General features: G+C 35.8%; 1 protein-coding gene across 12 annotated transcripts in view; it reads left to right on the forward strand.

The window, feature by feature from the left end:
- Positions 1-27,541, forward strand: part of Lmntd1 (lamin tail domain containing 1) — a 383,372-nt gene that overhangs the window by 351,850 nt on the left and 3,981 nt on the right. For all 12 annotated transcript variants that reach the window (XM_071610054.1, XM_071610064.1, XM_071610059.1 and 9 more), the window contains 5 exons: positions 10,290-10,476; positions 11,184-11,303; positions 17,177-17,394; positions 17,946-18,118; positions 24,564-24,626. In XM_071610054.1, the coding sequence (XP_071466155.1) occupies positions 10,290-10,476; positions 11,184-11,303; positions 17,177-17,394; positions 17,946-18,118; positions 24,564-24,604 (739 nt within the window). In that variant the 3' untranslated portion in view covers positions 24,605-24,626. The remainder of the gene's footprint in view (positions 1-10,289; positions 10,477-11,183; positions 11,304-17,176; positions 17,395-17,945; positions 18,119-24,563; positions 24,627-27,541) is intronic.

Genomic DNA, 27,541 nt, shown 5'->3' on the forward strand with positions numbered 1-27,541 from the left:
TTGAGTTTTGCCAAGAACCAGTATTTGCCTTCATTGATTTTATCTATTTTTTGTTTGCTTTCTATTTCATTGATTCCCATTCGGATCTATACCTACTCCTGTTTGTTTCATGGGTATTGCTTTTCTTTCTTTTTTAAATTTTTAAGTTGGAAGTTGAGAACATTGATTTGATAACTTTTTCTCTTTTGACATAGATATTTTACTGGGGCGGGGGGTACCAGGGATTGAACTCAGGGGCACTCGACCACTGAGCAACATCCCCAGCCCTATTTTGTATTTTATTTAGAGATAGGGCCTTACTGAGTTGCTTAACACCTCGCTTTTGCTGAGGCTGGCTTTAAACTCTTGATCCTCCTGCCTCAACCTCCTGAGCTGCTGGGATTATAGGGGAGTGCCACTGTTCCCAGCTGACATAGATATTTAATATTAAAATTTTTCCTCTAAGTACTACCTAGTTGCATCCCACACATTTTGAAATGTATGTTCATTTTCATTCTATTCAGAATATTTTCTAATTTCCATTTTTATTTCCTCTTTGATTCTTGGGTAATTCGGAATCATTATTAAGTTCCCAAATATTTCATAAATTTTTCCAGTTTCATGATTTTCCAAATATCTTCTTGTTATTGATTTCTAGTTAATATTCCATATAGTCAAAAATATGCTTTTTATGGCTTGAAACATTTAATATTTATTGAGACTTGTTTAATATTCAGGACATTGAGTATATTGGTAAAAGTTTAAGTACACTTGAAATGAATGTGTATTTTGATGTTGAGTGAGGTGTTTCATAAACACGTTGGTTGATAGTGTTAAGTATACTGTCTTTTGCTTATTTTCTGTCTACTTGTTTTATCAGTTATTGAGAGAGAGAGGTATTAAAATCTGCTATAATCTGAATTTGTTGATTTCTCCCTTGCAGTTCAGTTTTATTGTTTTTAATGTATTTTGAATCTTTGTTATTATATGCAGAAGCAATTAGGAGTGTTACATCTTCCCAATTCATTGATCCTTATATCATTATGAAATGACTTCCTTTATCCTTGGCAATATTCTTTGCTTGGAAAGCTATTTGACTTAATATTAATACAGCACTGAAGGTTTCTTTTACTAATATTAGCATGGTGTAACTTTTTCTGTTCTTTTACTTTTAAACTATGTGTTTATATTTGGAGTGCCTGTTTGGTTGATGGCATGTAGTTGGGATGGGCTCTTTTAGCCAATCTGACAAATCCATGTCCTTTAAACCACTTACATTTAAAGTGATTCTTAATATGATAAGGGTTAAGCCTACTGTTTCATTGTTTGTTTTCTATTTTTCTCAATTGTCTGTGTTCCATTTTTTCTTGTTTTTTTAATCTTCCTTTGAATGGAGTATTATTAAAAATTCCACTTTACCTCCTTTGTTGGTTAATTAACTGTCATTCTTATTTTGGCAGTTGCTTTCAGGCTTATATGATACATCTTGAGCCAATAACAGACTACCTGCAAGTGGCCTTAATACTACTTCACATGTGGTCTAAGAACCTTACCATAGTATACTTTCATTGCTCCCCTCCTGGTCTTTGTCACACATTTTCTTTTTTATATGATATAAACTCCATACTATATTGTTCTCGTTTAGCCAATTAAACAATACATTTAAATAATATTAAAAATATCATATACACTATATTTACCTGATATGTTTGAGTCCTCTTCATTGGGGGTGTGGGGGGATCTGTAGATCATGTTTACAGACAGTATCATTATCCTACCATCTGAAAAGTTTCTCCTTTAATATTTTCTGCAGTGTAAAACTTCTTGTAGTAAATTCTTCCCTTAGTTTTGGTACCAGAAGAATTCTTGATTTTGTCTGTTTTAAAAAGATATTTTCCATGGATATAGAATTATGTGTGGACAGTTTTTTCTTCAGTGCTTTAAAGATGTTGCTTCTTCTTGTCCACATTGTTTCTAATAAACATGGTGTAATCATTATATATTTGATCCTCTACTTAAACATGTCCTCTTTTTTCCCCTTCATGGTGCTTCAAAGATGTTCATTGGTTTTCAGAGACTTGATTATGATGTGTCTTGGTATAACTTTATTCAGATTCCCTATGCTTGGAGTTGTTGCGTTTCTTTGATTTACAGGTATGTAGAATTTAAATTGGAAAAATTTTGGCTATTGTGTCTTCAAATATCGATCCCCTCCTTTTCAAAGGACTTCAATTACCCATCCATCGGACCACTTGGAGCTGTACCACATTTCTCTAATACTATTATTCTCTTTCTTCTTTAAAAACAGTTTTTCTGTGTTCCTTTTTGGATAACCGTCCATTACTATATCTTCAGATTCACTAATATTTTCATCTACCACTAATCTGTTAATCCCATCTTGTATATTTTTCATCTCAGCCATATCTCTACATATTCTGTTTAATCTTTCCTGTAGCATTTTGAACAAAGAAAGCTCTTGTTTCTCACATACCATCACCAACCACCTCTGGGGATCGGCTGAAAATTTGACAGCAGAAGGAAAAAAAGGGGGGATTGTAGGCAAGCAGGAAATGGAGGAGACATGTTACTAGAATTTTCACAAGTTTTACATCAGTACCCTTCCTAAATATAAGACCTTTCCTTGGCTTCATGTTTAGTTCTTGATGCCCCATAAATAATGACAGTATATTAAGAAGGCTACCTTCCCGTCCATACTCCATCTCTGCTCCCAGGCAGTTCTACAGTCTACAACTTTAGAGGAGGAATGTTAGTAAACTCTGGATGAAATGGGCCTCAAAAAGACAATGATAACCACATGAATACTTCTTGTCCAAAACAACCAATAAGTTTGCAAATATGCCCATATTCCCAAATCATTCTAAGCCCATTTATTCTTCCTTTGGGTGACTTAGAGCCTGGTGGTAGAAAATATATAAATTTATCTCTTCATTACATTAAAGATTTGTCATTAAGACTTTCATGTCTAAGAGTTCTTCTCTTATATTACCAGTGAATTGATTCAAGTTCCCTTATTTTTTCTAGATTTTGTCCTTTAAAAACTTAAGGAGCCCTTTCCAGCCAACACTACCCACCCAATGACAAGTGCAGGTGTCAACATAAAGAGAATTTTAGATAGAGGGTGGAATAATTGAAACTCTAAAGATAATTTCAGCAAATTGCTCAGTAACAGAAGCTTGAAAGCAGATAAATAGCATGGAGCTATCAAGAAGAACCCAATGACCAGATAAATCAGTGCTTAAATAATGGAAAGTGAGTCTTAAGGGGGAAAAAAAGTGACATGGACTTGGGTCTTTTCAATCTTTACAAATTGGGTATGTACAAAAGCTACTGACAGGATGATTGGAACATTTCTCTCCACTCTCAGCCAATCACAAATTATGAGCAGAGGTCTCAAGTCACTTCCCCACTAAAAAATAAACAGGAAGGATGGCAGAGAAGAGAAAAAGATTACTTGTAAAGCAAGTGTGACAGCATATTGACAGTTTGCCTCCATGAATTTCCATGTATTACATAAAGTGTTTTCCTGTAACTTTAGGACTTAAATAAAAAAGAAAGCAAATGCATGCCTTGTTATGAACAATGTTTTGTTTTCTTTCAGACAAAAAATTTAACCTATGTATATACATAAAATAAAGTTTAATGAACAAGCAGTTACTTGACTAACGAAAAATTTAAAAAAGAAATTTTTTAGTTGTAGATGAACACAATATCTTTTTCATTTATTTATTTTTATGTGATGCTGAGGCTCGAACTCAGTGCCCGGCATGGGCAAGGCAAGCACTCTGCTGCTGAGCTATAGCACCAGCCCCTAATGAAAGATTTTTGAAAAGCAACTATAAATATTCAATAATAAGTGATGAAAACAAAGAGGTAGCTGAGCTATTCCAAGGTCTTTTGTTTAAAATAAAAGTAAAATAATGTTCATTTCCATGGGCAGAAGACATGAGTCTGTAAAACAAAAAATAAAAACATCACACAAAGAATTCAGTAACAGTAAGATGAGAATGAGATAGAAGAATCCCAGGGATGTTACATTTAAATTTAAATAATGATAACACACACAAAGAAAAGACATGGTTCTATAAATTGCTCAAAATGAACCTCTATGAAAGAGGCATCTTCTCAGTGCAGGGGTGTAGAAAGTGAGGCCACTGTTTTGAATGGAATTTCATCACTAGGCCGAGAAAGTCCATAGGTGTGTACACCCTTTATTATGACAGTTCTTCTTCATGGAGAGGAAATACAGAGCAAAATCCTTATATTTGGAGCCACTTTTCTCCTCAAAATAGTTTGAAAGCAGCAGCAGAGAGGCTCAGAAGTTCATCAAAGATTTTGGCAGGATCACAGGACTTGGGTGAATGAGAATTGGCATTTGGGAACTGTCAAGAATGAGAGTCATCCCTCAAACACCCCCAGGTTTTCAGTTAGAACTCAGAAGGGTACACCCAATAGTAAAGCTATAATCAAAATAAACCAGTCTTGTGTCAAATCATTCCACACCCTGATTCAATTAAAGTGATTTTTTTTCAACTTAGATGTCTGCCGAAAGCAAAAATAAATCTTATCTAGAGTGAGAAAACATACAGAGCCTTAAATTATCTCTGCAGGTTTTTTTTTTTTAATCTATGATACTAGATTTGTTTCAGTAAGCTGTGTCATTACTGTGACCAAAAAGACCTAACAAGAAGAATTAGAGGGGGAAAAGTTTATTTGGGGGCTTGCGGTTTCAGAAGTCTTAGTGAATAGATGGCTGACTCTATTACTCTGGGCCCGAGGGTTAAGCAGAACATCATGGAGGAAGGGAATGAAGGAGGAACACAGCTGAAGATGTGGTAATAAGGAAGCAGAGAGAGATTAAGCTCAGCTCACCAGGGACAAAATATATACCCTCAAGGCATGCTCCCAGTGACCTACCTCACTAGCCACAACCTTCCTGCCTACAGTTATCACCCAGTTAACCCATTCAAGTGGATTAATGCATTGATTAGGTTAAGACCCTCATAACGCAGTTATTTCACCTCTAAATTTTCTTTTATTGTCTCTCACATGAGCTTTTAAGGGACACATTTTATCTAAACCATAACAGAACTGTATAAAAAATAACAATGTGTACAAAAGATAAAAGTTAACCAAAATCCAAAACCAAATATGTACACCAGAAACAGGTGGAAAGAGATGCAGGTGTTGCAGATGTTATAGGACAACAACCTCAAAGAAACAATGACTAAACTATACAAGGAATTAAATGACAAGATAAAAATTTTGGCCTTAACTTGTAGATTAAAAACAAAAGAATAAAAACCCTTTTAGTACATGGGCTTATCAGTATTTGATATAGCAGAAGAGAGAATTATTGTAGTACATAATATTTTCCCTTCATGTCAGAGGCAGAAAATATCCATACTGATTCATAGAAAGCAAAGAGGTTAGAAACAAGCACACAACAGACAAATAGGGTGATATACATATATGTACGTGTGTACATATATATGTGTATATATGCTGCATACATTTATATTTATATATTTATGATTGTAATTAGTAAAGTAGGGAAAAGATTGACATAGAACAGATTGATGGAATTTTCACCAATAGCAGAGAATTTTTCCAATAATGAAAGATATCAAGCCAAGATTCAGGAAGCACTACCAACTCATAGTGGGATAAAAGGCAAAAACCAACCTAAATAAATTACAGAAAAACTTCTAAAACAGAAAGCTAAAGAAAATTTTAAAGTCAACCACAAAAAATGACACTTATCTTTAAAGAAATAATAAAAATATTGGCAATTACTGTATCAATAGAAATAGACACTGGAATTAACCTACAATGAGAATGTTGGATATAAAACTATAGGCCAACTGGGCAATATCTCTCAATGATTCTAAAATCTTAGTCTATAAGATGACTTCTTTTGCTTCCCTAACAAATTGCCACCTAATAAATTAGGGACTTAAAGTAGGAGAATAACACCCATTTATTGCCACGCAGTTTTTAAAGTCATAAATCTAGATTGGTTCAGCTTATTTATCTTCTTAGAATTTCACAAGGTCAAAATCAAGATGTCATACAGCTGACCTCTTATCTGGAGGCTCTGGAACAGAATCTGCTATCATGTATCTTGATATTGTTAGCCACATTCAGTTGCTTATGGTTTTAAGACTAAGGGCCCCTTGCCTTGCTGATTATCAGCATAAAGTTGCTACAGCTCCCAGAGGTCTCTCCCCAGTTCTTACACATGGGTACACAGACCCCTTCATGTCAGAGCCAGAGATACTGCATTAAAACTTTCCCTTCTGCTGCAGTTCTCTTTTGATTCCAGGTAAAGCAAGTTTTCTAATTTATGTGCTCATTTTATTAGATTACACTTACTTGAATAATTCAGATTAATCTCTCCAGCTAGATCTATAAGTTTAATTATACCTGCCATGTAGCATAACATATTCATAGAATCTAGGGACTAGGGATGGATGTGTCTGGGCATCCTGCCACAAAGTGCAAAAGTCCAAAGACAGCTAACATTATACTGAAAAAGAAAATAAAGGAAGATTTATCCACAAACCCAAAACTTAATATAAAGCAATGTAAATGAAAAACATTTTGTATAGGCATAGGATGGACAGATAGATCAATAGAACAGATAAAAAGCCTTGCAATATTCAGAAACTCATCACATGACAGGTGGCATTAAAAATCAGCAGGGAGATTATGAACAATTTAACAAACATAGCTAGGAAAATGAACTCTATATGTATGAAACTCTCTCTCTCTCTCTCTTACACACACACACACACACACACACATACACAGTCACTTACTTAAAACAGTTCAACTTACAACTTTTCAAATTGACAGTGGTGCAAAAGCAACATGCATTTAGGAGAAACCAAACTTTGTATTCTGAATTTCAATCTTTTCCTGGGCTAGCTGGATGCCATATGATACTCTTGTGATGCTGGGCAGTGGCAGTGAGCCATCACTCTTTGGCAGCCATGTTATCAGAAGGGTAAAAAAAAAAGCAGAAACTATAAAGAGAGAGTCTGATAAATTTTATCACAGTAAAAATTTTAGCAGTTTATACCATAAGACACATTTCAGATGAATATATTTAAAAAGGCTTTCCTTGCAGAATTTATGTATGTATATATGTATTAAATACTATCAATTCTAGGAATCAATTATAAAATGCAAAACAACCTATAGGAAAGTGAACAAAATGATATAAACAGATAACTCACCAAAGTGGAAAATTGAGCAACCAATGAGATATCCTTTTGCACCTATGATATTGAAAAAAAAATTAAGAAGCCCCAAATTTGAGGTGTCAGTCAGGATATGGGGGATGAGGGGGAAGAGCATTTGTGTAAGCAGTGAGTGAAGCATGCACTATGAGCACGCTCAGCATGCATTATGCACTTGCAAGGAATTCTTTCTTATTGCAGCTTAAGCATGAGATACGAGGAAGGAAAAAGAGATTAAAGAGGCTGACAGACTAGGTAGGGCTTTGTTTCCACGTTGTGAAGTTAACTTTTTATCTGGAGGAAAGGGTGATACACTAAAGGATTTCTGGCAGGAAAATTCAATGTCAGGTATGAATCATATGAAGATTGCTCTGGAAGCAAAACAGAATGGTTAGGAGCAGGAAGAACTGGAGAAAACAGGATGCTGCGATGATGTCACACAAGATGATGAGAGCCAAATAAAGATGGCAGCTCTACAGGTGGATGAACACAGAGGAAACCAAAGAGGCAGAAGGAACAGAACTTAGTCATGGAGGATAAGAGAGGGAAAGCCATGGAAGTTTCAGGCATGGCCAATGGGAAAATTATGCAGTTCTCTTAAAGAGTTTTTCAGTTGGAAGAATAGATCACAACAGGCCAAAATGATGAGTTCAGAGTTACCTTTGGAGGCCTGTGGTCAGTTGTTACTATGGGTCTGAAGCTCAGCAGTTAAGTCAGGTAATCGATTTTACCATAGTGATCATTGGTATGATAATGATCACTGAAGCCCTGTTCATGGATAATACCACATCTACAGAGAGTGATGGAAATAAAAGAGGGCTAAAAACAGTTATGTCATGGGCTGACATCTGAGAGGTGATCAAAGAAGATAAATCTGAAAAGGGGCAAACAGGTAACAGAAGCAAAGCAAAAGGGGAACTTTCATAAAAGAGAGTCTATCTGGCAAAAGCAAATCCTTCAAAGACATAAAGATAAAGGCTGAACAGATACCACTCAACTTACCAACTTTGAAAGACATTAGTCATCTGCATCTGTAGCAGACATAGGCAGTCGTGATTGAGAAGTGAGGAATTTATGATGCAGTCTTTTCAAAAGCAGGTTTGGGGAATAGTATGACCTGTAAGGTGGAGGAGGGTTGCTTTGTTTTTGTTTTTCTTTTGTTTTTTAAAGTTGTAGCACTTTAAGAAAAGATATGTATTTGAGAAAAGATGCAGTCTAGAGGGAGAGGTTGGTGTTAAAGGATAATGAATGGATGGAGAGGCTGAAGCGGCAGAGAAGGAAGTCACCCAAAGGCTTCAGTTGAGTGGGAGAAGAGTCCCTCTTCTACTGCAGAGTGGGCTGGAACAGAGAAAGTTATGTGGCAGTAATAAATGAACCTTCTTCTAACTGGGAAGCAAGAAAACAATTCTCTCTCATAGATATATTTTCTTAGTAAGATTATTTGCTGGGAGGGATATGAACATGATTGGGGGTGGCAAAAGGCACTGTCTCAGCTCATGAAGAAGACAACTTGCTGTTCATCATGAAGGGAGATGCTAAAGGCCCAGGTGTGGCTGAAAAACCAATAATTTTTTGGTAGCAACAATCTGTGTATAGTGTGTGGGAGAGGGGTGGGGGGATGTTTTCTAGCAGTGCACACCCAGCAGGGTGTGTACAGAATGTTAAACAAGTTGAGTGATTGGATGAATCCAATTTGAGATCTTACTAGTTGAATGAGGCAGAGAGCAAACACTAATTTTTATTGAGTGACCCTGAACATGAGAGTTAATCTCTCTAAACCGGTTTCCTGATCTATAAAATGGGACTAAAAATAGTACATGTCTCACTTGGTTGTAAGACTTAAATGAGATGATAAAGGGTTCCTCATTTTTTTACTACTACTTTCAATTAGAAATATGTATGTTTTGTGAAAATTAAATAAATTGTGGAGAAAGATATATAAATGGAGATAGTGACAGATGCAGATATATTTTTCCCAGTGCCTAGTACTTAGTAGTATTGGTGATTATTATTGGTAGGGATATATTTTATTTTGAATATGCTGGTCCTAAGCCATCCAAGTGATTTCATAACCTGCTAATGGGCTGTGACCCACACTCTGAAAAATGCTGATACCTGGAACATACTCAGTCCTCAACACAAGGTGGAAGGTAAAAAATACCATCTTATGTTTGCATAATGTGTTCACTTTCCAAATTTGTTTTAATCACATAGTTGTAATATGAGGCGTCCCCAAAATTTCGTGTGTGCGACAATGCAAGCATGTTCAGAGGTGATATGATTAGACTATGAGTTGTAACCTGATCAGTGAATTATTCACTGATATGGATTAATTGAGTGGTAATTGCAGGCAGGTAGGATGTGACTAGAAGAAATAAAGTTTCTGGGAGTGTGACTTTGGGGTTTCTATTTTGCTCCTGGTGGAACTCTCTTTCTGCTTCCTGGTTGCCATGTCTCGACCTGCTTTCCTGCCATGCCCTCTGCCATGATGTTCTGCTTCACCTTGGGCCCAGAGCTATGGAGCTGGCCAATCATGGACTGATCCAATGAAACCAAGAGTCAATAACTTGTCCTCCTCTAAATTGTTCTTGTCAGATCTTTTAGTCACAGCAATGAAAAAGCTGAATTAAAGCAGTTGCTTCACAGTCACTGTATCAGAAGTAAACTAAAAGTTTTAACTTTTCTCTTGAACTGCTCTTGAGAATTTCATGTCACAATGGTTTCGAATTGAGCAGGAGGAAATTTTAAAAATTATAATCACACCTTCCTATGGGCATTCATACCCTGACTCTTACAGCACATTTTAGGTTTCCTTTAATTATTTTGTGTGAAACAGATCATTTTATCGTATCAATAAAGAAACAGAAATAAGGCATCAAGCCATTTGTCTTAGATTACAAAATATATGATTTCTATGTAGAACATGCCCAGTAGAATGTACAGCTTAGGAACAACTTCCAAAGCGTGTTTATTTTTCAGTTCTGAAAGTGAGCCAAAGACATTCATATCAGAAGGCACTTTTATAATCTTTGTGTTTTATTTTTCCAGTTCTCTTGGAGACATTGAAATAGCTGAAGTGAATGCCCAGGGTTTGTTTGTGAGGCTCCTTAACTCTTCCCCTGACAAGGAACTGGAGATTGGAGATCATATTCTCCAGCAGAATGTGAAGGGACAAGCAGTTTCTTTGTACCAGTTCCTTCCCAATATTGTCATGCAGGCCAATTCCACGGTGACGGTGAGTATGTGATAGGAATAGGAGGAACTGGAATTGTAGAGATAAAGTTCATTGGCCCCATCAGCCTGTGACTCCGTACCAGTGGTGGCATCTTCCCCAGATCTGTCCATAAAAAGTAATTATTTTTTGTTCTTGTTACTTAATTGTGCCACTTGATCTATCTTCTGGGTAAAAATTTATACCCATAATCAAAATTTCACAGCTTTCTTCAATTTAGTACATGATATCTCGTTTTTTAATCATTTAACTATTAAAGTGGAGTTCCCTATTTCCTTACTGTAAATAACCATGTCCTTAGAAGACAAGAGATTTTTTTTTTTTTTTGCAGAATAGGTAATTGTAGATGATGCTGGAAGATTCCCCATCTTTCCTGTGCTTTCCCTTAAGTCATGTGCAGTAGCTGTTTGGTGTGGTACACAGCTTGGTATTAAATATTTCATAGCCATTATATTTTAAAGCCTCACCTGAAGCCAATCACAGTGGCATGCACCCACCTGTACTCTCAGCTACTTGGGAGGCTGAGCTGGGAGGATCACTTGAGCCTAGGAGTTTGAGGCCAGCCTGAACAACATAGCAAGACCTCATCTCTTAAAAATAAATAAACAGCACTAAAATCTCACCTATTGAGACAGGTTAAGTTGCAATGACCCTGTGACCTTCACGGGACTCTGCTGAGCCCAGCAGCATTCATTGATGTTTTCTTACAGGTGTGGGCAGCAGCATCTGAAGCGAAGCATCATCCACCATCAGACTTTGTTTGGAAGGAACAAAACAAATTTAAAACAAGTCCAGATTGTACAACGATCCTGTGCAAACCCAATGGGGAAGTCAGTGTCTGGTTTGTAACAATAGTTTTTAGCAAACTGGATAGCCCTCTTTATGTCTCCTTCTTCTCTTAGCTTACTCGGCTGTTTTTCCATCCTGCAAAGCTTGAAGAGAGTCGGCACTAAATGCCATAACACATCAGGCAATCAATCCAACAGCACCCTCTTTCCAATGTCCAAGAAGAACTGCATAAAGAACTGCACAAATTTGACAAAAAATGATTTTGATATCCCATATTTCTAAGAAACTACTTCAAATTTCAGAGTCCAGGAAAATTTTTATTTGTGATATTAGCTTGATGATCAGGGTAAGGAGGGCACTACATAACAGTCTATTCATTTAATCATTTTTCTGATATTTATGGAGCTTCTATACTCTTAGGGCTGTATTAAGTGCTGGGAATATAACTTAAAGAAATGTGATCTGCTTCCAAGGGACCAATATCCTTATAAAAACTTAGTCTTAATTTGAAATGATTATACTTTGTCCACTCTAAAATTAATTGTACTATAAATAGCTTTGTGTAATTTGTTTCCAGTACTTGATAATTTTATACTGCAATTTTATTTTTCCCTGGTATAATAGCATCATAAATATATATCCACTGACATACTAATAAAATTTAAAGGTATGTTTATATGAAAACAAAGTTATTCTTTTTTCAAAATGGTTAGATTTTTCTTAAATATTTGCCTTTTTTTCTTATCCTTGGTCTCATGGTGTCTTATAACTACTAACCCACACAATGTATTGATCGGATTCTCTCAGCTTCTTCCTTGCTCCATCACCACTGGACTTTCCCTTTAGAATACTTGGCTAATTTATTAAGAGCCATTTTATGCCTTTCTGTGAGATCAGTTTTCATTAGATGGGGAGAGCACTCACCAGATGTCATTTAGCAGACTTTATTCAGTCCACTCTAAGTCCCTTTATGGGTTAGAATTGAATTTTATACTACTGATAATAATTTTCACTATTTGGGAAGAAAAAAATTATGCAAGCTAAGTTATTTCCTCAGCCTCATGAGAAATTGTTAGTAGAGCCCAGATTAGGATGAAGGGAGATCCCAGCTCAGAACTTTCATCACATGTATCCACTTCGTAACCAGGTTTGTGGCTTCTGCTTAGGTGTGCACTGTTCCAGGTGATGGGTGCTGAATCAGACAGACCAAGTCCCTGAGCTCCTGGAATGTGCACCTTATAAATTGACATTCCCTGCCACTGAATTAGACTGTGTCCTTAGACTGTTTTACTTGCTGGTTTGAACTACTTTGATTGGTTTATTTTGAAGATATTTACATACATATGTTATCTGTCAGGCAGGGTGGCATGTGATGTAGAACAATATGTGATATAGTCCTTTTCCTTAGGAGACACAGAATTTTTTTAAAGTAGAAATTGAATTAGCCAGAAATAATTGCAATGCTGTGAAACAGTACTTAAAGAGAAATATGTGCACAGAGCATGACAGCCCATGTCACAGATGTCAACAAAGGAGTGTCAGGAAAATTGTTCGCAGGAAGAAACACTTGTCCTGAGTCTGTGAGAGGGAGTTTGCCCAGCTGCCCTTAATCTGAGAGGGATCTTGCCCGATTCCACCTCCCTCACTGTCCTCTCCTGTGCTCCTCATGCTGTCTGTTCTAACCACTCTGTCCTTCATTACATTCATTCCCCAGTTCTCACTGCTTCTTCAAGCCACAGAGCCTTTGCACATGCTTTGCTCCTTCAGAGATTCTCTTCCTCACCTTTTTTACCTATTAAATCCTTCCTTCCCTTCAGACCTTAGCAAGACTTTTTCCCCCTAGAGTCACATCCCATTGGAATATGCCACTCATGGTAAAGCAATAAGTAGTATTTAATTCATCTAGAAAATATTCCCACAAAACAAGCTGACATGTAATTTTAAATCAACTTGAAACTCTAATATAAACACAAAGTTCTTTTTTCCTAGCTATCTAACTATAATAATGTGTGTACATATATATATATATATATATATATATATATATATATATATATATATATATATATAAATAAAATCCATCTTTGGGGAAAGTCACAGAGCCAGCCATCTTCTGTCTACAACAAAAGAAACTTACACAGACCTAAATATATCCTGTTTCTGAACTTGCATAATACTATTTTAAAAAGAGAAGTTACATTAGAAGTCAACCTTTAAAAGAAACCTAAGTAAAGTATGATTTAGACTACTTTTTAAAAAATATTTCTTTAGTTGTCAATGACCTTTATTTTATTTATTTATATGCAGTGCTAAGAATCGAACCCAGTGCCTCACACATGCTAGGCAAGCACTCTACCACTGAGCTACAAATCCAGCCCCTGATTTAGACTACTTTTTTTGAGTTACTGACATGACAAAAGTTAAAATTTAATATAACTACAAACTTTAGGGTGTAGTATAAAAGTAGATTTTAGTTTTGCTCTTCCATGAATTAATTATGCAATTTTCATTCTATTTTCTCATCTGTAAAATAAGAGATTATATGATATAATCACTAATAGTCTATGAATATATGGATTTTAAAAAAGGGCTAGACTTTTTCTACCAGGTACACTGTTGTCCCACAGGATTTATAGCCCCTGCACTCTATGCCGACAAAGTAATAGATGTCTAATGGGGGCGATGGCCACCATCTCACTGGGGAGTTCTTCTTCCTGCCCAGGAGAATGTAAGCCACCCTAAAACTTAAAGTCTCAAATAATTAGTGAATAGCAAAACACAAATATTCAGAAATATATTTAGAAAAGCAAAGCCCCTGATAGATCTAGTCCACAAGGGCGCTGGAACTAGATACAGAAAAGATGGCTCTGGTGGTTTATTTAAGGGGGTACAGCAAAGGCAGGGATAAAGTTACAGGGGTGGAGTCTTGCTTCCTGATGTCTTACAGTTGGCAGGTTGATTGACATCTTGGCAGGTCACACCCATCTCAGGTGCTGTGTGGACCATGGCAGAGCAGAATAGAAATTCGCATTGTCCCTGGGCAACTGACCAAGAAAATGTCCACTGGTAATTCCCAGACACCAGATGTTTCTATCCACTAGGCTTCCATGCGCAATGACCCACATACAACCCATGGACGGCTCGTGATGGATGTCTTAGGTTTGTTCCGTGGTATTTTCCCAGTCCATTATTCTGCATTGGAGATCCAGATGTGGAACAGATCCCTCGTAGGCAACTCACTGAAGACCTCTTTATAGATACACTATTTTATTGATTCTCAGTAATTCAAGTATTTTACAAAGGAGGGAAACAGGACTTGGAAAGTTAGGTGTCTTGCTCCAGGTTTTATGATTAGTAAAATGACAGAATTTTTAAAAAATCACATATTTTAAGAATTTTTATGTAGTACTGAAAATAGCCTACAGTTTTCCTAAGACCAACATTCAAGAGGGGAGTTTCCATTTTATCACAGTATCATTATAGTCATCAGATATTTTTAAGTCTTTACAATTCAGGGAGAAATACAATATTGCTCTTGCCTAGGAAAGGCATGCAATGTAATTAAGAAAGATCACACTAAAATGATCACAAATTTATTTTCAAAATAAATGTGTATGTCTCAGCTATTAAAAGAGGGAGGATCTCAAACTGATGATCTGCCGCAACTGTGGGATTTTCTTGCTGTTGTTCATAAAAACGAACTTTTAAAAATATTACATGTCCTCATTCATTTTTCGTAGCCTCACCCAATTTGCTTGATGTTATCTTTATGTCTATTTAATTTGTCAGGCCAACCAGAGGCTTTTTTAAATGATAACAGCATAAAGCAGAAACCTGTAATTGTATAAACTAAAAACAGATCACAAGAATAAGTAGAGCACTGGGGTTCATTTTGATGCTTAATTTTCTCTTGTTGAATAAAGATATAATTGTTGGTCACTATGCAGGATTTTCCTGAGTAATTTTTGCACATATTCATTGTCCAAATGCTTCAGGAAACTAAAGCAAACTCCAGCTTTAGTGTTCATGGGACTTCCTAACTCTCACTTAGGATTCTAGCTGGAAAACATGTGTTCTTCTCCATGCCTTTGGTTTTACTATCTATTTCTCCATCTCAAAATATGGATATACGAATAATGTTGTAAATGTTTAAAGTTTTAACTTATGAATATTTCAACTACTTTCTGCACAGTTCTTTATAGTTATGAAATTCAGTAGCTTAAATGAATTTCAAATACTCTTGTAAAGCAATGCCCCACTGCTACTCTCCCCATTTTATATATGAGAACACAGTCCAAGATAATATGTGGCTGACCTGATTGAGATTATGAAGAACTGGCAAGTAAAAGCAGATATCTTCCTAGATCCTTCATTAAGTAATTCACTAATCCACACACAGTAAGTAAATGACATTATACAGATTGGTTTTTAAATTATGTTGCATCTTATTTTATGGCATACATAAAGATCATCTCAAAATGGATAGAATACCTTAATGTAAGACCTGAAACCATAAAACTCCTAAAAGAGAACATAGTGGGAGAGGTCCTGGACATTGACTTTGGCTATGATTTTTTGGATATCACACCAAAAGCTCAGGCTGCAAAAACAAAAACAAATAAACAGGACCATGGCAAACTAAAAAGCTTCTGCACAGCAAAGGAAACAATCAAAAAATTAAAATGGCAGCTTATAGATTGGGAAAATATATTTGCAAATCATAATGTGATAAGAGGTTAATAGCCAAAATTTATAAAGAACACTTATAACCCAATAGCAAAAAAACAAATAATACAGTTTAAAAATGGGCAGAGTATCTAAACAGACATTTCTCCAAAGAAGACATAAAAGTGCCCAATATATTTATGAAAAGGTGTTCCACATCACTAACCATCAGGGAAATGCAACTAATAACCACTATAAGATACTACCTTCCACCTATACAGGTGACTATTATCAAAAAGCAAGAGATTAATGTTGGTAAAGGTGTGAGAAAAGGGAAACCTATTACACAGCTGGTGGGAATGTAGATTGGCACCGCCATTATGGAAAATAGTGTGGAGGTACCTTAAGAAATTAAAAACCAACTACCACATGACCCAGCAATCCCTCTTCCAGATGTATACCCAAAGGACATGCAATCACCACTTAATAAGTTATCTACACTCCATGTTTATTGCAGAACTATTCATAATACCAAGATATGGAAACAAATGCCCCTTAACAAATAGATGAAGAAAATATCACACACATACACACACAGAGGAATATTATTCAGCCTTAAAAAAAAGGATCTTGTCATTTGCCACACATGGATGGATTCTAGTTACCAGGGGGAGAGATAAATCAAAGAATATAAAGAATATAAAATATAAATCAAAGAATATATATAGGATGAAAAACTCAAGAGATTTAATATAAAACATGAGGACTACAGTAAACTTGTATTTATTTGTAATGTTATTTTTGTTAACCCATTATTAAATCCCAAGTTTTCAATTCTGAAAATACTTCAATGAATTTGACAGATACATTAAAATATGTTGAAAATGATAACTTATAGCTTATATATTATATAAATAATACTGTATTTTATATCATTATAATTACCTTACAGATTAATTATATAATAAATTATATACTATAGTTTTATGGCATGATGGGACAAAATGTATTAAATAAGTGAAATATAGTTGCTGTTTTCATAGAAAAAGCCATTACATGAAATGATAGTTAATTTGCTGTCTGATGGTAACCATTTTACTATCCATACATATCCCATAACATTATATTGTAAACTTCAAATATACATAATAAACCTTATTTTAAAAAATAAATTATATGGCACTGAGTCTGTGACATTAAAAATGTATCATTCCAATAACATTTACTATTAATAAATCGTTTTCATTAGGCTATTGCTTGGTACACTCCTATTCACTGGAAGCAAGCATGGGAAAAATTGGAGACTGACATTGAATTTGACAGATGTTCAGTCGTAACTCCAACATTCAGAAAGCATGTTTTTCAGTGGACCACACCTGCAGCTGCAGTAACTAAAGAAAACCAAGATCAATCTAAGGGAGATACCTCAACATGTCTAGTGGAACAAAGTCCACCTTTTATTAAGAGGTAAAGGATATTTTGTTTTGTTTGTTCTATTGGGTGATCCAAAAATTAGTAACTGAACACATGGGAATGACTGGGTGAAAGATATGTGATGAATAAGTAATATGTCAACCATGGTTAAGAAACTGTTTTGAATAGGAGCCATGTGAGAATCATAAAAACAGAGGGAGAAGTTTTATACTTGTAGCAATGAAGGCTGACAGTCTTCAGTGGGCCATGTTGAGACCAAGCCACTTAATTTTTCCTTCACACTGTTATTCAGGGAAAGGATGCTGCCAGGGTGAAGAGGTGAGATTGTCCCCAGGTCTTTAGCAGTGCTTAGGAGGAGAGAGAGATATATATCACTTAGGCATTTAATCTTGGATCAAGAGGTTCAGAATGTCATTCATTTGTATGCAAATATTTCTGGTTGTATAATAAATATTCTGCCTACAAAGTCTAGAAAAGCCATGTTTTCTTGGTTTTGAAGCATATTTTCACTTTAATTACACTGTCAACACTAGTGCCACAGCATAACATACCTTTTGGGTTAAATTTATAATTTTCTTTCTCAGAGAAAAGGAAATCCCACCGAGTCTTTTCCCCAATAGAAGCCCTTGGGGCCACAGTCCCTCTGTTCCTGCACATCCTTACTGTCCCCTGATTGACCCGTACAACATGTGCACTACTGGGAGCAACTTGGAGAGACAGCCCAGGTGTCAGTCAACCAGACCTGATCCAGCCCCAGGTAAATCAAAAGGATATTTATTCCACTGGAGAGCAAGGAATGTGTGTGTTTTTTTGATAAGGATTAAAAACCTTCAGATTCAGATCTTCAAGCAAGGCTCTTAAAAAAAAAAAGTATTGTAAACCAATCACATTTACTGTAGCTCAGCGTCTTCCACAGTTCCTGATAAATATCTGTTGAACTAACAAATGGATCAAAAGAACAGCATGACCTGCATAAGTATGTAGGATTCTTGAAGCTTGGAGAAAAAATGTATTTTATTTTTTCATCAAGCAAGAAAAATACATCTTACAAGTTATGCTGTACTAAAAATACCCATCTTTTCCCAAAACAACAGTATTAATCCCAAATTCTGATTCACTTTCTATCATAAAGTCCCATAAATAAAGCTTTTTGAGTTGGTGTTATTAACCTGGGATCTGGGAATGTATTCCCCCAGAAGTCCATGAACCTGTTAAACTTAGTAAAAAATGTGTGCCTACAGGATTCCCGCCAACCCACCTCCAGGGAGAGAGTCTATGAGGTTCAGTAGATGATCGTAATTTAAAAACAAAAACAAAAACCTGGATGAGAAGAACACAATGCCAAAAGACACAATAATGGTCAAAGCAACTGTATTTGCAATACACTAAAACTAGAAGCAATCCATTGTTCATCAACAATATAATGGATAAGTTATAAATTATTTATACATAATGAAAATGAATGAACTATTGCTACATGCAAGAATGTCAATGAAGTTCATGGGCATAATTTCGAGTAACAGATGTCATACTGAAAGGAATGTGTATTGAGTAATCCCATGTATGTGAAATTCAGAAACATACAAAACTGAACCATGGTGTCAGAGACCAGAATAGTAATCATCTCCAAGAAAAAGAAGGAGTACTTGAAAGGTACCAGACAGTGCATCTAGAATATTGACAGTGCTTCATTTCCTGATCTGAGTAGTATTTACTAGTACATGTCATGTTTTCAAAATGCTGTGCAATCATGATTTGTGAACCTTCTTGCATGTATGTTATACTTAAAAATTATTTTTAAATTTTTGATGACAAAAAGAGAAAAGGAAGAAAGCATTGTTATAGTAATAAGCACTGATAGCTTATACCCTGACAAGAAAGAAGTACATTGATTAAAATCGCTCAAAACAAACATTAATGATATGAAACTTATTTAGTGTAGGAGGAGAATAGAATAAATCTATTACTGCATTACAATGTATTAGGAGTTCATTATAATATAGTTTGTCATATAGTTCTGCCATTTCCAGGAATACCTTGTGGTAGAGATGGCTAATTGGTGCCCCCAAACCATTGTTTGTTTAGGCACAGGACCCAGAGGCCAAGGAAAACCTGGACACATGGACACCAAGAATAAAAACTGTTTTTCTCACCTCTGCTGCAGCTAGCAGAACCATGTGCCAACATTCTATATGATGGAATGTGGATAGAAATTTTGTATGCAACATCTGGATCATGTTCTTGGAGTTTTAGCTCCCCTGTGTTTTCTCTGTGGCAATGATAGCAGGGTCTGGAGCTGCCTTCTTCAACTCAGAGATGAAGCCATGTGTTGAGGACAGAAGAGCCACCTTAAGTGCCCTGTTTTGGCACATCTCCAGGATGTTAAATGAGAGAGAAACAATCTTGTTTAAGCCATTGTTAAGTTGGATCATTGTATCTGAGCCAGATGGCCCACACAACATTGCTGCCACTTAAGATTTAGTTTCACTTAATAGGCTCCTGGTTAAAAAGAAAGCAAAAATCACAGTTAGAACAGACGTTTTTAAGACAATTAGGTAAATTTAAATATAAAATGAGCATTAGACATCGAGTTATTGTTTTGTTAGGTGTGTTAATTGCATGTTGGTTGTTCTTAGATTCATACAGAAATTTTTACATACTTACTAATGGGTTGGTGTGTAAGTACAGACATATAATGTGAATATGGTAAAATATTAATGGCTGAATATGGGTGTTAAATATACAAATATGGTTGTATTATTCATTGATATTTTCTGTGTGTTTGAAATTTTTCATAATAAAATTTGAAAAGATAGACAAGACAGACATTTTGGTAGAAAAGTATGCACCTGGAGCTAGTTGAGCACAAAGGCCTGGCACTGAGTGCAACATGAAAAGAACCACACTAAGGAAGGATTGGGCCCTTTCCCAAAGCTGATGTGTTTGCCCAGTACTGACAGTTTTGTTCCTAGACCCAGAAGCACAGGCTTTCTTTTTTTTTTTTTTTTTTTTTTTTATTGTTGGCTGTTCAAAACATTACATAGTTCTTGATATATCATATTTCACAATTTGATTCAAGTGGGTTATGAGCTCCCATTTTTACCCCATATACAGATTGCAGAATCACATCAGTTACACATCCATTGATTTACATATTGCCATACTAGTGTCTGTTGTATTCTGCTGCCTTTCCTATCCTCTACTATCACCCCTCCCCTCCCCTCCCCTCCCCTCTTCTCTCTCTGCCCCCTCTACTGACATTCGTTTGTCCCCCTTGTATTATTTTTCCCCTTCCCCTCACTTCCTCTTGTATGTACTTTTGTATAACTCTGAGGGTCTCCTTCCGTTTCCATGCAATTTCCCTTCTCTCTCCCTTTCCCTCCCACCTCTCATCCCTGTTTAATGTTAATCTTCTTCTCATGCTCTTCGACCCTACTCTGTTCTTAGTTACTCTCCTTATATCAAAGAAGACATTTGGCATTTGTTTTTTAGGGATTGGCTAGCTTCACTTAGCATAATCTGCTCTAATGCCATCCATTTCCCTGTAAATTCTATGATTTTGTCATTTTTTAATTAGTTTGCAGATCTTGGACAACTTTGTCAGTCTCCTTCTGTACCTCAGGTTATGGAAGAAATGAGTCTGAAAATAGTATTTGACAGACATTAGAGTTGATTACTGAATGCACTTTACTGCACACTTTTAATGCATTCGCCTATCATCTGTGATCCATGTTGTACAGTGCAGTGGGATTTGTTTTAATTGGAGACCCTACAGCACTCCTAACTTCAGTGTAGATGTTATTATAGTAATAATTATAATCATTTCTCTTTGTTTCTGAAGGTTACAGAACCCCATTGCAAAAGCCAACCTGTTAGAAAATCAATGAAACTAGAACATAGATAGCCTAACACAGGAATGAAATAAGGATGTATCTCATCAGTGTAAGCTCTATATTAAGATAACAATTATGGAAATTTATTTAAATCGGACTGTGGACAATTGCTCATTACACTTCAATGGATCTGGCTTTTCTATCTTGAGATCACAGTATTTTTTTTCCATAAGAAATTGTCAGGTGTGATGGCACTTGTCTGTAATCCAAGCTACTTGGGAAGCTAAGGTAGGAAGATCACAAGCTCAAGGCCAGCCTTATCAACCTAACTCAGTGGTAAAGCACCCTGGGTTCAACCCCCAGTACTACAAAACAAGACAAAAAAAAAAAAAAGAAAGAGGGCTGGGGATGTGGCTCAAGCGGTAGCGCGCTCGCCTGGCATGCGTACGGCCAGGGTTCGATCCTCAGCACCACATACAAACAAAGATGTTGTGTCTGCCGAAAACTGAAAAATAAATATTGAAATTCTCTCTCTCTCTCTCTCTCTCTCTCTTTCTTTAAAAAAAAAAGAAAGAAAGAAAGAAAAGAAATTACTTCCAATACAGGTTTGATATAAATTTTGTCTTCAGATCAGTATCTGTTCTGTTCATCCCTGTTCGTATTTCATAGTTTAATTTTTTTTTCAGAAGAGGAATTTGGAATGTCTAATATCATATTTCTATGACTTGGCAGAATATTAGCCAATATTATATTTGTATATATGGCATTATTATTCAATAACTTGAAATTGTTTGAATCACTATATAGAAATTTTTTAACAAAACAAAACACAAGCATCTGACTATTCTGTGGACCAGAAAAGAATAATTATTTGGACTGCTTACTCTCAAATTGAATAGAAAATAATAACTTGAGGGAACATTTCAAAATGCCAACAAGTTCTGCCCATGTTCCATTATCAAATAATGGTCCCAAAAATTAGGAACTTCCATGTGAAGGAAAATTTTGTTACATCTTGTATTTGAAGATAACGGCTTTCCTCTTCTGTTGCTTTCAGATAATTTAGATTGAACATCATTATATTTCTACAGCACTATTTTTTAAAGAACAGACAAGTGAGAACATCATTTATGTGCTTCTTTTTGTGGCTGAAATGTTTCTTTAACAACCTAATAAAGAATTCCAAGTTAGAAGTCCTAATAACAAAATAATGAGGTAATGTCATGTCCAAATAAAAAAAAAAATCACTGTTACAAAATGAGTACTTTAAATTGCCCTTTCATTATGAAAGATTGTAGCTTCATTTATGGAAATATATGCATTAATTATCCATTTCCTCACACAATTAAAAAATACTATTTCAGGAAATCAGAGTACTGAGATTAAATTAGCTAGATGCTAAATATTTCAGGTCCAAATTACCTAATAAATTGCCATCATCCACTGAATTTAAATAGATAAATAGTATTACTACTGATAATCCTGTCATTAAACTTCAAGAACTTATAGATGAGAATTTTAAATAAATGTTATCAGCTCTATAGCACTTTGTTTCTTGAGGAACGTGATTTCAGGGTGCAATTCAAAACCCTCATCCTCAGGCTACTCTGTCTGGAAGGACATACATAAAATATTTACAAGGTGTATTTTATGCCAACAAATTGCTCTGGAAGACGAGAAGTAATGAGCCCCACTCTTCTTGTATCTAACCACTTCCTAGGTAAGGAAAATATCTGAGAATCCTGTTTATATTCCAGATTCATAACATCCTATTCAGAAAGTTTATACTGTAAATACGAAAGACAATCCTGATTCATTAGATTAAGGAACCTATTAGGGGCTAAGCAAATGACTGTCAACCAAAAACACCAAGTTATCGTTAATCTTCCTTGCAGATCACATTTTCACATGTGGCTTTCAGATGATCTTTCTTTGTAATCAAACCGTGACAATTTAACTTGATAATACCAAGTTTGCATAGAAAAATAAAGGGTTAGGAGTGCTGAGGAACTAGTCCTGCTTTGGTTTTGGTTTTTCCAAAGTAGCTAATTGTTATCTGTACTTAGAATATTATTTTGCTTTCTTGTCTTTTATTTTATAAGAATAATATAAGAGCTCATATCTGATTTAGCAGTAATCTGAAATTAGGGTCATTCAATTAAACACTATTTCAGTTTGATATACTAGTTTCATATGTAAAAACTACATGTGGTGCATGTGTGTACTATGTGTGTGTATGTAAATATATAAATATATATGGAGAGAGAGAGAGAGAGAGAGAAGAGAGATAGATTCTGGAGACTTAAGCCAGGGACATTCTATCACTGAGTTGCATCCCTGAGAATAGGGTCTTGCTAAGTTGACCAAACTGGCCTGCAAGGGGAATACTCCTGCCTCAGCCTCCTAAGTAGCTATGATTACAGGCATGTGCCACTACTCCCAGCTGTGAAAGTTATATTTATACAAAATCCTTTTAATCCCTACTTAAGTAAAATAATCCTTCCATATCTGTAGTTTCAGCATCCACAGATATGACCAACAGTAGATCAAAAAATATTCTGAAAAAAATGCATCTCTATTGAACATGTACAGGCATTTTTCTTGTCATTATTCCCTAAACAACAAAGTGCAACTATTATTTACAAAGCATTTACACATTATTATGTATTTTATAATCAATCTATAAATGATTAAGTATACAGGAAGATGTGTGTGGGGATTATATGCAAATGCTATACCATTTTATATAAGGGACGTTAGCATCTCTGGGGATGGGGACAGGGGTAACTGGAACCAATCCCCATGGATACCCAGGGACCACTATATATGGGAGTGAGGAAGACCATCACATTTGTCACTTTGCCCACCAGGGTAGAGTTGACTAAAAATGGCAGGTGAAACAGCATCCCCTTCTGTCCATTGAATTCTTTATGGATCCCTTATAAGTCAGCCCGATTCCTCCACCTCCCTTCCCTAACTCCTATGCTATTATGGTAGGTCTAAGTGTAGAAAGCATTTCAGGAATTTTATAGGGTGGTCAGATTATTCTACAAACCTCTTGTTTATATAGATATAGATACAGATCTTCCAGATGGACATTTTCTCCTCAAGATTTTCATTAATTATGTCTTAAAATATATTTTTAAAATTATTTTTAAATGATTCACTGAAAACTTGGACTTAATAATAAATGATATTTTCCAAGTAGTTTTCAAGCTACTTGGTTCAAGATTCCATTAAATATGATCCTCAAACCATGGATTTCTTTTCAAATGAAGGAAAATTCCTATGTTTAGGATTTGTTTTAATGTGAAATGCCAGTGCTTGGAATAGTGGACTGAACTTTTGTCCTTGCCTCCATATTTTTAGGGACCAAGAAAAAAAGGAAATCTAAGTTACAAAAGCAATAAACAACCAACTCAAACTTTAAAGGTAAGTAATGGTATTGCAAATTTACTTTCTCGGCAGAAAGATAAGAAGACAAATAATTTACAGAAATGTCTTTAAAAGTCATCAGAACATGGATTGTTCTTATTTATCTTGCAGTTACTAATTTCCAGTTAAATACTTTTGGGGCCATTTATCTTCCTGTTGAATGATAAACTTTCTAAGAACGGGAAACAAGGACATGTCACCTCTTACCTTCTGCCCCAGACCCTTGTCCTATCCTTGTTGGTGGATACATAATGAACACTGAAATCTACAGTGATTTCTAATACTCAATAACTCTGCAACTCTGCAAATATAACAGTTCATTTTAGTTCCTATGGTCAATAGACTTGTAATTATATAACAGAAGCTTTTCTGCCTGAAGACACTGCCGATGCCCTGTGGTTGCATATTGTTTACATGGTGATGAGAAGAAGCTGAGGAGCTCTGCCTCTACTCAGTTGCCAGTTCACCTTATATCACTTAATCCGTCACTTCTTATGTTGCATCAACTTTTTCATGGTCATATCAACTACTAGGTAATTGGGAAAGATCCCAACAAATGCAGTTTTCTGCTTTTTAAGTGATTATGTTCATATTCTTGCAAACGCTGATGACGAGATGATTTTTCAGCCAAGGAATCCTTACAGTCAGTGTTCTTCTCTAGGACATATTCATGAGTGGGCTATGGTTTTCCTGCTCTTTTTTTCTGACTTTTGGATTATTCCCTGGCTTAAGACTGAAACTACTGCCACCCAAACTCTAGCTTGTTAATATTGACTTTACTTCTCCACACAACTAATGGCCTCTTGTGTCCCTACAGCCACCTTCCTGTGTGTACCAACTTTTTAGGTTTTCTCTGATGGCTGAACCGTTCAATTGCCTTCACCTGTCCCTCCTTAGATTTCCCCTAGTCCTCATCTTATGTTCTTCTGGAGGTCACTTACTCTTAACAAGCTCACTCTCCTCACTCCTATAACATCAAATCCTTGAACTTCCTACTTCCTAAAGATGTGATGGCCACAACACCCCTGTTTTAGGTTTGTATCTGTTTTTATCTTCCTGTTGAATGATAAACTTTCTAAGAATGGGAAACAAGGACATGTCACCTCTTACTTCCTGCCCCAGACCCTTGTCCTATCCTTGTTGGTGGATACTTTATGAACACTGAAATCTACAGTAATTTCTAATACTCAATAACAACTCTGCTACTATAACAGTACATTTTAGTTCCTATGGTCATTTTAGTTCATGTTTTAGTTAGCTTTTTCATCACTGTGACCAAAAGACCTGAAAAGAACAAGTTAGAGGAGAAAAAGTTTATTTTTGTTCAGTCCATAGTCAGAAGACTCCATAGCTCTGGGCCTGAAGTGAGATTATACATCACGGTAGAAGAATGTGGTGGAAAGCAGCTCAGCTCACGACTGTCAGGAAGCAGAGAAAGAGCTTCACTAACCAAGGACAAAATATAAACCCCAAAAACACACCCTCAGTGACCTACTTCATCTAGCCACTTCCTGTATGTGTTTACCACCCAGTTAATCCTTATCTGTGGTTTATCCACTGTGTCGATTAAGGCTCTCATAACCCAGTCATGTCACTTCTGAACATTTTTGCATTATCTCACACATGAGATTTCTGGGGGATACCTCATATCTAACCTATAAAACTCCCTACTCAAAAGATTTCTTTGTTTCTTAAAGGCCACTGGGCTTGTAAAGGAACTTATTTCAATAATTCCACTTAAGAACTCAAGAGACAAGTTACTAAAATCAACCAGTTACTAACCACAAAACCAAAACTAAATTACTCCAAAAAGTATTTTAAACTCCAAAAAGTATTTAAACTCCAAAAAGTTGGAGAATCCAGCCTTGTCTTCCAGTGATATAATTCTTGTTCCCAAAGGTCTTGAATTCTGTCTCCACTGGTATTTCCTCCAGTTGCCACAATCCTTAGTAGGATGCAGTTGAAACGCAGAGGGTAGGATGTGAAATCTGCACAGGCATTAGCAACCAGCACTTCTACCATCCAGTCACCCTTCACTCTCTGTAGCCAGAAGTAAATCCTACTGAATAGTGAACTTGCAGATGAATTGAAAAGGGGGCATTTTATTATAAACAAAAACAAGCATTTGTTTGTTTGGGTTGGGAAAAAAAATGTTCTGAATCATCTAATTTGATATTGAATAATATATTTTTGGCAAAGTGTTTAGCCTTTCTTAATCATGCAAAGTTATTACTTTGCTTAACTGTGATGGTCACAGATATGTTCTTTGATTCTCTCTCGTGCAGATTCTTTGGTAGATTTGATTACTTTTTGTATACTCTCTGTTTTGAAAAGTTCTAGGTATTTTTAGATACCTTTTGTCTTCTCCACCCCACTCTAAGAAGTACCTTTAGGATTGACCATCAATGTGCCCTCGGAATAGTTCTGAAGCTTCCCCAGGGGCAAACGTTCTTTTTTTATTCATTTTAGCTATCTATCCATCAATGAATCAATTATCAATTGCACTCAGCTCCTGAGACTGGCATATCTGTTCAGAGACAAAGCCATCATTGGTTCAGTTCTTATAGGCATTCATGAGCATTCCCTGGCAACTTGTAATGCTACACACTTGTACAGAATGTCACTGCTTTCACATCATCTCATTTGTGCCTACGAGGTTAGGCAGTTCTGACCTCATCTCCAGTCTAGGGCTGAAGAAACTATAGCTCAGAGAGATTAAGTAATTTACCTAAAGCCACTTACATAGTAAATAGCACAATTAAGGCTAGAATCTCAGCCTAAAGCTGATGTTTTTACACACCCTTCTGCCAATTAAGTTTAAAGATTGTTTTATTGCCCCATTTCCAACCTATCTGAAAGGAGAAAACACCACACACTTAGAAGTGACACTAAAAAAACATTTTCATCATGAG

Source organism: Marmota flaviventris, chromosome 3, assembly GCF_047511675.1.
Source record: "Marmota flaviventris isolate mMarFla1 chromosome 3, mMarFla1.hap1, whole genome shotgun sequence".
NCBI classification, from domain to species: Eukaryota; Metazoa; Chordata; class Mammalia; order Rodentia; family Sciuridae; genus Marmota; species Marmota flaviventris.